The sequence below is a fragment of the Ovis aries genome, chromosome 26, assembly GCF_016772045.2.
Source record: "Ovis aries strain OAR_USU_Benz2616 breed Rambouillet chromosome 26, ARS-UI_Ramb_v3.0, whole genome shotgun sequence".
In the NCBI taxonomy this organism is placed as follows: Eukaryota; Metazoa; Chordata; class Mammalia; order Artiodactyla; family Bovidae; genus Ovis; species Ovis aries.
In genome coordinates this window covers 3,069,979-3,084,486 of record NC_056079.1, presented here as the reverse complement: position 1 = coordinate 3,084,486, position 14,508 = coordinate 3,069,979, and the positions used below count along the sequence as shown (strand labels likewise).

General features: G+C 43.6%; 1 protein-coding gene across 1 annotated transcript in view; it reads left to right on the top strand.

The window, feature by feature from the left end:
• The window catches only part of CSMD1 (CUB and Sushi multiple domains 1), a 2,070,567-nt gene that overhangs the window by 1,287,872 nt on the left and 768,187 nt on the right, over positions 1-14,508 (top strand). Inside the window, exon 6 of the mRNA XM_042241416.1 lies at positions 24-136. Within this exon, the coding sequence (XP_042097350.1) occupies positions 24-136 (113 nt within the window). The remainder of the gene's footprint in view (positions 1-23; positions 137-14,508) is intronic.

The following is a 14,508-nucleotide window of genomic DNA, read 5'->3' as shown; positions in this document are numbered from 1 at the left end:
GCTGTTTTCATTCTCTCTTATAGGCTGACCGGCATGAACCTCCCTTCTCCTGTCATCAGCAGCAAGAACTGGTTGCGCCTCCATTTCACATCTGACAGCAACCACCGACGGAAAGGATTTAACGCTCAGTTTCAAGGTAAGAAGGCTTCATCTTATATGACAAAGAATAGCGGAAGATACTCTGGTCCTCTGGCAATGCTGAAATTTTAGGACTCTCTTGCTGAAGATGAAACAAGAGTTATAAACTAGAATGAAAATGGCTTCTATCTCTCATATGAACCGTTTACTTTGGAACAATTAGCAACTTCTTAGTAAAGTTTTACTGTGGTGACAGTATGCTGTATATTTTATGGTTTTGCTGGAATTATTGCTAACTTTTAAGCAGTAAGTCAATGAACATATAATAGCACTCATTTCAATCACTATGCACCCACCCAGTAAGTAACAGTTTCTGATTATTTTCTTTATCTGCTTACTAAGAGGGATGTAGCATATGGGTTGTATGAAAGTGCATAAATGCATCATCTTATCACTTTCAGTCCTAAGATATATGCACACTCCACAAATGCAGCTACCTAATGATTAGTGATTTACACACAGCTGTCCAGTGTCGTGCTTAATTGTTTAGTTGTGTGTGACTCTTTGCGACCCCTGTACCAGAGCCTGCCAGGATCCTCTGTCCATGGGGAGTCTCCAGGCAAGAACACTGGAGTGGGTTGCTGTGCCCTCCTCCGGGGTATCTTCCCCACCCAGGGATTGAACCCAAGTCTCTTGCACTACAGGCAGATTCTTTACTGTCTGAGCCACCACGGAAGCTCAGGAATACTGGAGTGGGTAGCCTATCCCTTCTCCAGGGGATCTTCCCAACCCAAGAATTGAACCGGGGTCTCCTGCATTACAGGTGGATTCTATACCAGCTGAGCTACCAAGGAAGCCCAGGGGACTGCAAAACAAAAATACCAGATTGTTTGTAGTTGGGTGAAACAGAGAGCTTGCCATCAATAGTATATTGGATTGATTTTAAATCTTTTTGTATCTAATTCTAGATTAAAAAAAAAATCTTACCTGGATAGCATGTTATCATTTCCTACATGTTTCCAATAATCAATAATTGTTATCAATACTGTGAAAAAGGCAATAGAAACTGTTACACATGCATCTGAAAAGAAAGCGAACTAGGATGGCTCTGTCAGAAAGCCAGATGCTTTCTCAAGCAAACTTCTCCAGCTTTCCCCAAACTGTGGCCAATTCAATGAAGGCAGAATTCCCTGAACATTTGGCACATGCAAGCTGGAACCCTAAAATGAGGAAATGACAAAACCCCCATGCTCCAGAAACTCGCGAATCACAAGGACAGTGTGCAGACAACTCTGTCTGTGAAGGATAGAACATAAAGTCATAGATGCCACTGAGCGAGGTTTTAGTAATGTTCCAGCCGGTGAGTCTGAATGCCACCTATCTGAAACACATTTATTTTCTTTTTATAAATTTTATTGGAGTATAGTTGATTCACAATGTTGCATTTGTTTTGAAACACATTTTGAAATCCATAATGCCCTTACTGTGTCCTTTTGGGCAAGAAGTAAACAAACAAACAAACAAACAAACAAACAAACAACTAAGAGTGATGTTCAGGGTTTTAAATATAGATGATGCTGAGGAGGGTGCCTGTGGTAGGTTTTACCTGCCACTGGTCCACAGGCACATGGACCCTCACAGCACGCGCCTGACTTGGAGGCCAGGGACAATTTTGTCTTGCCTAAATGCATTTTATCTATAAGGAGCATTGTCCATCTCTCAGTTTCTTCTGATGCTGCCAGAAACTTCTCAGACTGCAAATATACTGCCTTGAACTTGAGGAGATTCACACCAATTTGTTTTCACTAATCCCAGGACCCAGGCAAGGCCGCTGTTTTTCTTCTCAGACCAGCCTCGATGTGCCTTGATTTTCCAAGGGCATGTATTCTAACCGCAGTTATAGGAGAGCAGGCCTGGAAAGCGCAGGCCAGTGGGAACTGGGGTCTCATGGGGATACAATGGGGGGAGCTGAGGAATACCCCACTTAGTCTTAGAGGAAATTCTGAGTTTTCTCCATATAATTTCCCATCAACAGATACATCTATCTCTGATTTAAGACCCTCATAGAGCACTATTTAGAATCACAATTGACTGATCAGTTGGCGCATTATACAGTTATTGCTAAACTGGTGACCGATCTTCTCCAAAAGTCCTATTTAGTTGATGCGTATGGAAATACAGAAACATTTCCAGGTGTCATCCTCTCAACCTGATCATTGAATCTGGCACCTGGACCAATGACTGAAAGATGGAAAATAGAATATTAAGTTTGAAGATGCTCCAAACTGGTAGATAGAAGAAGCAACTGCAATATTGCAACACCACACATCAGCCACTGGTTTTGTATGAATACCACATGTAACATGTTCATATATATTTGTATATATATAAAAGTGATGATTAGAAAAATTCATATGTAACTGGCCAGGCTCCTCTGCCCATGAGATTCTCCAAGCAAGGATACTGGAGTGGGTTGCCGTGCCCTCCTCCAGGGGATCTTCCCGACCCAGGGATCAAACCGACATTTGTTATGTCTCCTGCATCAGCAGGCAGGTTCTTTACCTGCCACCTGGGAAGCCCATATGAAAATATATTTGTATATAAAAGTGATGATTAGAAAGATTTGTGCATAAAACCAAAGAGTTGAAAAGACGTGAGAATACAAGGAGGGGTAAACATGGCTCAGCAGTGATGTGTAAGAAAACCTCTTCAGGCCAATGAAGCTCACGTCCAGGAATAAAGGGGGGCAGGGGCTGCCCTTCTTCACTGGCTGCGGACCCTATATCACAGGAAGGGTCATGACATCACGACTAAGGCCGGATCTCAGCTGACCATCCATGGACAGTCAGATTCAGCACTGGATGTCATCCTTTTGAAAGCAAAGGTTACAAAACAGAGAGGACCAGGATGATAGTAAGAAATGTTCCAAAACAGGAACTGAGGACGCTGAGAAGGAGCCTGGTGAACGCCAGGCAGGAAGGCATCACGTGTGGTTTTCTGGCTCCTGGGGGCAGAACTGTCACTCGTGAACACGAGCCACAGGTGGACCTTCCTGCCAACCCCAGAACTAGCCTGTGGGCAGCAGAAGGCAGGACACAGAGCACCGGCCTGGGCGGGCCTCTGGGAGCCCCTGGCCGCCCCGCTGACATCCCCGCTTGACACAGGGCTGCCTGGACACTGCAGGGAGGCCTCAGTATTTTCACTCTGAGGACAGATACTTCCTGTCTTAGAGGAAGGTATACTGTTCTTGTAAATTTTCTTTTTTCTTTTCTACCTAGACTGAACAGCAGGAAGCCCCAATTTATACTGTACTATATTTCAACTAAACAAATTCAAGGAAAAAAAAATGCTGTTGTTATTACCTCCACACTTGCTAAGAAGAAAACAAAGTAGAAGAGCAATCTAGAAAACCAGCAAGAACAACAATAATAGGGAAAACAATGTCTAGTGAAAGCTAGTTTAAAATCTATGTACATATTCTCTCAAAGAATCTGAATCTTGGGGTATTTGGTGAAGAAGGGGAACATGAGAAAACACATTTCTGTGCTCACTGCTTTCAACATTACTGTAGTCACATTTATCATTTGCAGTCACTCTTATGACTATAAAATTTCCATCAGTGTTACGCAGAGTGAATGAGACAGCAGATTGTGTGAGATTCCTGTGAAAACTCTGTGTTCCTAAGCTGCCAACGTGGCCCCCTGCTGGCATCTCTGTCATCGAATCTGCCCCTCTGATGGGAGAATGAAGCCTGCAGAGATTTTTACAACTTCTAAAAACAAAGAATCCATTCCTTTTAACTTGGGGCTTTTCTTGGTCAGATAAACAGCCATCCACCAGCGTAGCATGGTCTTTCTTGTGTTCTTTGATGTTTCCACCTTTCATCCCTGTGTCCTCCTTTCTCTGAACCCTGCACTTGACTCTTTGGCTTTTCTCTCTTCGATCATGCCATCAAGTTATGCCAGAAGTAGAAGTAAGGTTGATTGACAGGTGAAACCACTCTGTAGTTGCTAAATATATTCACCTTTAAAATAGCATTATGAGCAAAAAACTGTGGCAAATTCAATAAGAGCTACTTGATAGATTTGCAATATCACGTGTCTCTTATGGGCCCTCACAGAATGACAGATTTATGTAGGACATACTATTCTTTCAATCAACTGAAAATTGAGCCCATTCTTTGTATGTTGCCTCCATCATTAATTATAATTAAATAAGTGCCTTCTTAGCACAATCCATCATGTAGACATTTCTGATGTCTAAAAGATGAATTTTTTTAAAAGATATATTAACCTTGAACCATAAGTGCCTCTCCAGTATGAAGTAGCTGTATATATGTCAAGCTCCAGTTTTACATACATTTATCTGACTATTTGTAAAAATACAGCTTTCACAAAATGAAATTCCCATTGATTTCTGTAATTGATCAATCATGCGGAAAGTATTTTAATAAAGTTCCAGTTTATACAGAGAATACTCTATCTTTTAAATCAAGGGAAAACCTGACTGGATTTAAATTTTGCATTGACACAAATAACTGGCATTCTTTTTATTTCATTTCATTCTCTACAACTCTTGGGTTTTCCTCTTTATTAAAAATGAAGAGCTTTGTAAAAAATGAAGACTTTTCTGTTGTTAAACACATGTTTGGGGGCTTCCCTGGTGGCTTGGTGGTAAAGAATCTGCCGACGCAGAAGATGTGGGCCTGATCCCTCATTGGGGAAGATCCCGCATGCTTTGGAGCAACTAAGTCTGGGGGCCACAAATACTGAGCCTGTGTTCCAGAGCCCGTGTGCCCTAGGGTGCGTGTTCCATGGCAAGAGAAGCCACCGCGATGAGAAACCCACACCCACACCTGCAGAGCAGCCCTCACCCACCCGCGGCTAGAGAATGCCTGCGCAGCAGCAACAATGGCACAGCCAGAAATAAGTGAACAAAACATGTTTTGGAAAATTGGAAGCTTCACCTTTTGAGATTAATTCAAATTCAGGTAGAAATCACGCATTCTCCCTTCATCGTGCAGGGCTCCCCTTCGCTGTAACCTGAAATACATCCAGTCCCAGAGGCTCTGCCTCCGAGGTCAAGGGCCTGGATCCCGAGGCCCTTTGTATCTGTGTCTCTGTCTAGGACAGTAAACAGTAAGGACCATAAACTAGAACCTGGAAGGGGCTCAGCTGTCATATGTATTAAAGAAATGAAGGAAACCAAGAGCGCTTCCTCTTCCCGGGGTTTCTGGACCACTGGTCTGCAGAAGCGTGAGGAACCCCTAGGTGGCGCTCTGGCTCATTTCTGTGGCCTTGGGCACCGTGCACCCTTCCACTGAGAGGCGCTTTCAAGTTTCCTGGGTTTGTTGTGTGTGGTTTTTTTTGTTTGTTGTTTGTTTTTTACTTTATTTTCTTTACAACACTGTATTGGTTTTGCCATACATTGACATGAATCAGCCACGGGTGTACATGAGTTCCCAATCCTGAACCCTCCCCCCTTTCAATAAAAATAAGCGAGTGAAACCTTATCTTATAACCTCTAAGTAATTCTTGCTGTTTAGTAGCTAACTCGTGTCGGATTCTTTGCAATCCCATGGACTGTAGCCCCCCAGGCTCCTCTGTCCATGGGATTCTCCAGGCAAGAATACTGGAATGGGTTGTCATTTCCTTCTCCAGGGGATCTTCCCAACCCAGGGATAAAATCTGGGTCTCCTGCACTGTTAGGCATATTGTGTACCAATGAGCCACCAGGGAAACCATGCAATTCTTAAAACCTCAAAAAGGAAAAAAAGAGTTTTTAATAAATATAAATTCACTAAAATCAGAAATACATACCACTTTCCTTAAATATATACTTTAACTTCTCTCAGAACCAGAGATTCCCGCAACTCTAGGACTTTCAATAATTCACAAAAGATGCCCATCTCTGTGTTTCCAGCTGCTGACTCTTGTCCTCTCCTTTTTCATTAAGTACTTTTTATTAGCCAATATCCTTTCTGCCTTGTGTATCTCACTATCTTAGTCTACAAAATGAGAATAATAATATCTGCCTCCCCAGATCATCATGGGTAGCAAATAAAATGAAAAGAAAGTGTGATGAGCGCTTTGTAAACAGCACTGAGATGTCAGAGCATTCATCACCCATCAGTAACTTTCCTCAAGCTTAGCGTCTTCCTCATCAAATTAACTAAAACAAGCAGTTTGTTCTTCAGCATTTTAAGGGATATTTTAAAACTTATAGAACAGACCGACTGTTGCCTTACATTGTTGGCAGTAATTTGGACAGGCACAGACCCTCTGGACAGCTGTTTCAAGGTAAAATTGGACCCCTGTCTTCTCTAGACCTGGCAATTCCACTCTGGGTACATGCCCACCAGAAATGAGCACAGGTGTGCAAAAGGACAGAGCACATGCACTGAAGATTCACCCATGATTGTCAGACACTGCATTAAACCTAAATGTCCAGCCACAGTAGAGCATATGAAGAAAGGGGGCATTCATCCAGCGGAACACTAAATAAAAATGAAAAAGGACAAACTCCCTCTACAAGTAACAACATGTGGAATCTCACAGACATACTGTGGAGTGAATGGACCCAGACAGACACATGCACCCTGCATGGTCCATTTACCTGACATCTGGGGATCTGCAAATTCATGGTTTATAGTGGTTGTTATTGATGTTCAGTCACTCTGTCATGTCTGACTCTTTGTGACCACGTGGACTGCAGCATGCAGGCTTCTCTGTCCTGTGCTGTCTCCTGGATTTGCTCAAAACCATGTCCATTGAGTCGGTGATGCCATCCAATCCAACCATGTCATCCTCTGTTGCCCCTTTCTCCTCCTGCCTTCAATCTTTCCCAGCATCAGGGTTTTTCTAAGGAGTCAGTTCTTCACATCAGGTGGCCACAGTATGGGAGCTGCAGCCTCAGCATCAGTCCTTCCAGTGAATGTCCAGGGCTGATTTCCTTTGGGATGGACTGGTTGGACTTCCTTGAAGTCCAAGGACTTATTGCTAAAGAAGAGCACCATGCTTTTTGCTTGTTTACATTTCAGTTTTAAAAGGATCAGAACAATCCCCTTCCTCCAAAATGTGAATTTCTATAGAATTTTCTTACAAATAGGTGCAGGCAAAAATACCTAGAGTTTCCCAACTCAATGTCATGATGCTGTCAAAGGTCAACATTAGGAAGGGGCTCCCACCACACAGCAGAGAAGGGGACAGTAAGCGGTCGCCACATTACGCAGCCTGTAAATACATGGCAGCACCAGGCCATCAGCAGAACCCTCTGTGTTCTCTGTTCACTGTCATCCTCTCAACTCTATTTTCTCCATAGTCTTGCTGCACTGCTTCCTTTGTTGCCAATCAGAACATCTTTCTTTGGGGAGCAGCGATTTATTTTTGTGAAAAGGAAATCCCAAAGAAAAGAGTGTCACTATAAGACAACTATAAGCAAGTGACAGCTTTATCCATTTTCACCTCTGCTGATGTCGGAGGGAGCAGAAGGGCTGTTAGAGACAGTTTCCCAGAGGAAGGACCACCTGGGTGTGTCCAGGGCATCCAGGAAGGAGGAGGGGAGAGACCTGGGTAAAGGAGCATCGAATGCAGAGGGGCGTTTGGGCTTCTACAAACACAGCCCATCAGTCCTGGGGTCATGGGGGAGACAGAAAAAGAGAGAGAGGCAAGGGATGCAGGGGAAAGGGAGGATTTATGCTACCCTTAAAAACTGTAACTGGGGGTAAACAGAGGATCTCCGGAGCGTTTGAGGAGTAGGATGGGAGAGCAGTGCACGCAACTCTATTTTCAAGGCTGCAGGGTGGTCCCTTTTGATAGCCCTTGGGGGCTGGGGGGCGGACAGCCTGGGGCATCTCAGGAAGAAGGGCTGCTGGGGGGACACTCTGAGACACTGAGCACAGGAACAGGGACTGACCCTGAGTCATCATATTTAACAAAGAGGAAAACATGTGGCTGAGATAAAGACATAAGATGCCCTTCATCCCAAGGCTCAGCCAAGGGCCTCCTGGGTAAAGAACCAGCTGGTAAAGAACCCGCATACTGGCGCGGGTGATGCGGGGAACATGAGTACAGTCCCTGGGTCAGGAAGGTCCCCTGGAGGAGGATGGCAGCCTACTCCAGTGTTCTTGCCTGGAGAATTCCATGGGCGCAGGAGCCTGGTGGGCTACAGTCCATGGGTCGCAGAGACTTGAGCACGCGCATCACCCAAGCCTCAGCCACCACCACATTTAAAGCATCAGTATATTTGAGAGAGACCGTGTGCATCAGCGGGGAAGGTGTGTGCGCGTGCCTATGCAGTGGAGCTCATGGGAGATGCAAGCAGCGGCAGCCTGTGCTCTTCAGAGCCCAGCGAACCAGAGCTGGACAAGAGACACGGAATAGATTCCAGGCTCAGTAAGCAGTGGCCTGGCTGTGACCCGCTTCCTCCAGGGAACGCACGTGGGAGGGAGCTTGTGTTAATTAGCACCTCATCAGATACTTGTGGAGAGCCCACTGGGTGCCCACAACGCCTCCATCTGTGCTGGGAAAGCCCGGTTTCTCACGGAGCTGGCCTCCTGGGGAGGGAGACAGAAATCCATCAGACAAGTTGAGTGCATGCTGGTGGGGGAAACATTAGGGTCTCGGTCAAGAAAGGCCCTTCGGAGGGAACAGTGTCTGAGCCGAGATCCCAGTGACTTGTGACGGTTAGGAAAAGAGCTACGTGGGCAGTGAAAAAGGAGGAGCGACCGAGGAAGAACACAGGACGCTGCTGGGCAATAACTGCAGAGAGAGGTCAGGGGACAGTCCCGTGGGGCCCTGTGGGGTCTGCAGGGGCCGGTCAGGCTTATTTGATTTATAAGGCAAGGTTCTGGAATGTCTGGAAAGTGAGGAGGTAGGTGCGAGATCTGAGCCCATCATTTGAGCTTGTCTGTAGAGAAAGCCTCTCTGTAAACCATTATCCTGTCCCCTCCAAGGGCGACGGGGAGTCTTTACATGAATAGATGGCCCTGTCTTCTCTCCCATCTGGGTTCCTGGGCCCCAGTCCTGAGATACAGGTCATGTCACAGCACTGGCAAATTGTGCTTTCTCGTCTGCAGGGTAGAGTGCGCGGCTGAGCTCAGGTGATGGGCTGGGGCAACACACCTGGGGTCACCTGCCTGCAGGCCTCTTGTCCTGGCCCAAGGGACATACCCCTCGCCTGCTTCCGCCAGCCCAAATTCCAGCCTCAGTGTGTAGCTTCGTGTGGGCCAACTGTACGTGACGTATTAGACCCACCCACTTAATCTTTGTAAAAGAGGGAAAGCGGGTGTGATTGTGTGAGTGTGTGCCAGGACATTCACAGACCACAAGGTAAAAACCCATCGTGAACAGGACAGGACAAAGACAGTGTGCCTAGATTCAAGAGTGTTAATAACAGCTTCAACTAGACATCGGGCACAGGTTCTTACTAATGTTGGAAAAGAGAACATATTTCTTAAGGAAAGTGCATGGTTTTACGCATTAGAGATGTTAAATTAATAGATAGAAGGCTCGCCTGGAGATGGCCTAATGGAGTAAATGAACTTTTGAGTCCGTTCCAGACTTTTGATTTAAGTCAGTGCATCTTCATGTATTGATCAATTTAAAACTTGTATTTGAAATATTCATGCACAGTAAATCATAGCCATTCCACATAAAAGCACTTAAACTAAAGCCTCCTTTTCCCTAAACTCCTAAGTGTGGTTCCCACTGGGCAATTGGGAACCAACAGAGTTATTCAGTAAATCACGGCTTTTTAGAATACATTAATATGTGAGCACAGGTAGATGTTAACGTTCTTATGCTTGGTGAGTATAAAAGCTTCGGGTGGTTATTACTCCCCCGGTAAACTGTCTTTCCACAATTTTTATTTACATGCCGTTAGATGGAAATTATTCTGGTTTTTGGTTTGTCGGTGCCTAACTGTGCTCTCTTCACGCTTTCGCTCTCTAAGCTGGCAGTTTAATCAGTCCAATCTGGAGGCTGGGTTTAGAGGTTTTTTTTTTTTTTTTTTTTTTAAGCTAAATGTGCATGTCCGTTTCTCATAAGGGATTCAGTGCTTTGAAAGATAAGGAATCATGGTGTACTTGGCCCGTGTCACGGGGCTGCCAGTATTTCCACTGAGAAGCCCTTGCAGTCATCACCATGTGGAGTTTCTTCCTGTCCCCGCCCTGATGCTGATACGGCAGGGAGGTGCTGGAGTTGCGGCTTACCCGAGGTAGCTGCTGCTCAGAGCTGTAGGGACGTGGATGGTCAGTCAGAGCTGTGTGGAAGCCGGGAAGCTTGAAAAGGCACAAGCCATGTCACTTGCTCTCTTAATCGCCAGTCAGATGACTCAGGTTATACAATGACTCTTTTGCTTGATGCAGCACAGATTTTAGGATGAACCCAGGGAGGTTATCCCAGAGGTTGCCTCGTTTTAGCTAGAGCTTCACACCCCTCGTGAAAGGATGGTACTGTCACTTCTGAGGATAAACACAAGGCTCAACGCTTGTGTTGAGATCCAGCTCAGATCCACATGCGGGTTGAAAATGGGTTTTGAAGCAGCATGGAGCAAGAGCTAATTTCTGGGCACCTGTGGAATCTGGTCTCCTCAGATTGCATCAGCATGCTTTGACTTGCATGAAGAACACCTATACTCTCCTAACGGTGTTTCTTTCTGCATTATTGAGCCATAGTTGTCTAATGAGCTTGTATATGTTCAAAGTGTGCACATGACAATTTGATATACACAAGGGATATAGGATTCTCACTATCAAGTTAATAAACACACGCATCACTTTATATACTTACCCTTTATTTTTGGTGAGAACATGTGAATTCTCTTCTCTTTGGAAATTTCGCCTGTTGTTACCATGGTGCACATTAGGCCCACAAACCTTGGTCATCTGATTACTGAAAGCTTGTTCCTTTCACCAGCCTCTACCTGTTTCCCCCAGCTCCTACCCCTGGCTGCCACTTGTCTGTTTTCTAATTGACTCAAGTTCAAGAACTTAACCAAGTCAAAATTAGAGGTTTACCTCTAGAAACGGTTACAAAGACCAGTGTCTCTTGCCTTCCTTAACCCAGATATTACCTGCCCCAGCTACAAAACTGTGACACTTAAGAGCTTTTAAAAAGCACTCTGAGATTATGATTTGTTGATTTAAGATGAGGACCAACATTGGTATTTTTTTAAGGCTTTCTAGATTATTCTCATCTGGAGCCAGAGTTAACAAAATGATGGAAACTATCTGTAAGGGCTCTGATATTTAATTTTACAATTTATACCACCAGTGATAATCTTCACTGCTCTAAAATTAAAAATGGTGACTCAGGTCAGTTCAGTCACTCAGTTGTGTCCGACTCTGCAACCCCATGAACCGCAGCACACCAGGCCTCTCTGTCCATCACCAGCTCCCAGAGTCCACCTAAACCCAATGTCCAGTGTGTCCGTGATGCCATCCAGCTATCTCATCCTCTATCTCCAGTAGCATCCTGGGCACCTACTGACCTGGGGAGCTCATCCTTCAGTGTCCTATCTTTTTGCCTTTTCATACGTTTCATGGGATTCTCGAGGCAAGAATACTGAAGTGGTTTGCCATTCCTGTCTCCAGTGGACCACATTCTGTCAAAAGTGATGACTATTGCTTAATATTTTGAAATTCAAGATTTAATTCCTTTTTGGATCTTCTACATAAAAAAAATCATATATTGGGAATTACCCTGGAGTGTATCAGAATGAATACACAAAAACAAATCTATCATGATAGTAAGAAGTGAGATGTTTATCTCTTATTTTAGTTAATAGTCTATAGAATTGGAAAGCACAGAACATGCTATGTATTTATAAATATGTTTAATTGATATCTTTTGTAGGGAATTCAGTCTAGTCTTATAAGCTCTAATCGTTATTTTAATGTTTAGTCTTTAAAATGACTTAAAACATAACAGAATATATTTGTTAATTCAACTTTCAATACAAAGGTATGGAATTTGGCCTTTTGCTCAAAGCATTTTTGAGAATATTCTTTTCTTTGTTTGAAGTAATTTATCTTTTCTGTTCAGAGTAATTTTTAGGCAATTCCAAAGACAGAGACCAAAGTTTCTACAATGTGTTACATTGCTTAATGCCTGTATTGATTGCTATTGGTATTAAATGATAACATTAATTTAAAATTTAACTAGAACAAAGTTCTTCTGTCATATGTTGATTTCCATTAATTATATTAACCTGAGATGTATTGAACACCTACTACTAGCAAGACATTGCAACATTTAATATGAGATTGCAGTAAAGAGCATACATCTCCTGCCTGAAGTACTTTTTGGAACAACAGGAAAGACCAGGCTTGCTTACTTCTGCTGTTGTGATTCGCATGTATTTTTTAATCTGTGTTTTTTGGGGATTGTTACCTCTGATCTTGGAATTGGACAGGATGGGCTCAAATTTAAAATATTAATATCAACTTTACCAATTTATTTGTTGAAGGGAAAGGTAATTATTAATTTTAACACCAACCTTTATCTTTATTTATTTTTAATTAAATATAATCACATAAAAATAGGTAGTGGTAGAATACTAATACATGGTAGCTATAAGTTTTCTCAATGTTGTATCAACCAATACTAATACATATTTTAAAGAATATATGAATTACATGATATATGAGGAATATATGAATCATAGTCGCAGGCATATTGTAAGCATTGGATATGAGAAAGTGGTTAATAATTCACTGTCTCCACTTTCAGGAGTTTATAATTTAATCGGTAGCTCACAATATATATTTGGGTCAGTTTCCCCATTGAAAATGTAATCTCTCCAGGCAGACTTCATGCATATAAACAAGCTTTTATTTATTTATTTTTGAACTTCATGTTTGCCTGAAATCCTAGGTTACAAGTAGACTTCAGGTAGAACATTCTGTCTAATCATAGAGAATACAGAGCTAGGATGATTGCTTCCAGTTATCGGCGGGCCGTAGAAGACTCACTTTATAGACAGAAGGCAGATACAGACAGGTATTCAATACAGAGACAGGTCAACGAAGGGACAGATGGACAGGACTTCCGATGGGGATGGCAGCAGAGGATGCAAAGTGTGAAGTGGACAAAGACATGCTTGAGTGAGTGTGAGGCTGAGAAGAATGGGGGGAAATCCACACTGGAAGGACAATTTGAGAAGTACCAAAAAAAAACCAAACAAACAAACAAACAAACAAAAACAAGCATTCCTGGACAAAGTTTAATTCAATTTGACATCTATGGAAGATCATGATTGAAAAGTATGCTTGGGCCAGAATGTGACTGATACTATAAGGAACCCAAAGAGCTGTGTGTGGACACCAGGAGCTTCCTGAAGTTCACCTAGGCCGGCCTGACCTTCGAGGCTGGATGATAAAAGGTTCAGAGAAATCAGCGTGTCATTGCCACAAGGAACTCAGACTATTGTAGGGCATGTGGTTCTTTCTAAACTTGCCTACACATTCAGAGAACAGAAATGTGGCATAGTGTCCATTTCCCAATGAGATGCTTAGACAGTCCTTATTATTGAATTATTTTTATCATGCCAGAAGGGATCCATCTGCACTATTTACACTGAATAATTCAGGTTTTAACAAAAAGTTAATCCCAAAGTCAAACAATGCATATCACAGGCATGCAGAAATAAGTCTGCCTACTGCAAACTCTAGAGCCAATGGAAATTGGATCACATTTTATTTACTGAGATCCTGGGTAAAAAGAGCATCATGTCTGTCGTGAGATGTGCATAGTATGGTGATTAACTAGCAAGTCTGGACTAGACAATCTCACCTTATAAACCCTCTTGTGACACCATCTCATTTCCCGTCTTTCACTGTAAAACCTCTTGAAAGGATGCCCTACAGAGCATCCTAACCCCCTGGCATTCTGCCTTGTGGTCCAGAACCTCTGAACTTCCAAGCTCTGTCCCATTCACATGTGACTTCTCCCACTTCTTGATAACCCACACACGAAGAACCTGGATTAGGTTTTGCCCTCATCCTGCTCTGTGTTCCTTGTATGGGGCAGCGTCTCCCTCCTGAGCCTTGGGCGCGGATGCTCAGATTGGGACACAGGAACCATTTACTCCTCCTTCCTTACTTCCTTTTGCACCTTCCTTGGGTACGGATCCCTGAGATTATTCCACCCCTCTTCCCTGCTACGTGTCATGGAGTCTACATCCAGATTCCCTGCACTTGTCTCTGCACCATTGCATCAGATCCCAACATCGCAACACCCACTGCTCCTTGTGTCTTTACTGTGCAGACACCCTCCCCCCTCCTCTCCATCCATAAACCACACCATCCTTCTCGGTGTGCCACCCACTTCTGAGAGCTCCTTCTTATGCTTCTCTACCTGTCACATAGTTCTTGAATTGTATTGTAGTTCAGTCACCAAGTCGTGTCAGACTATTTGTGACCCCATGGAC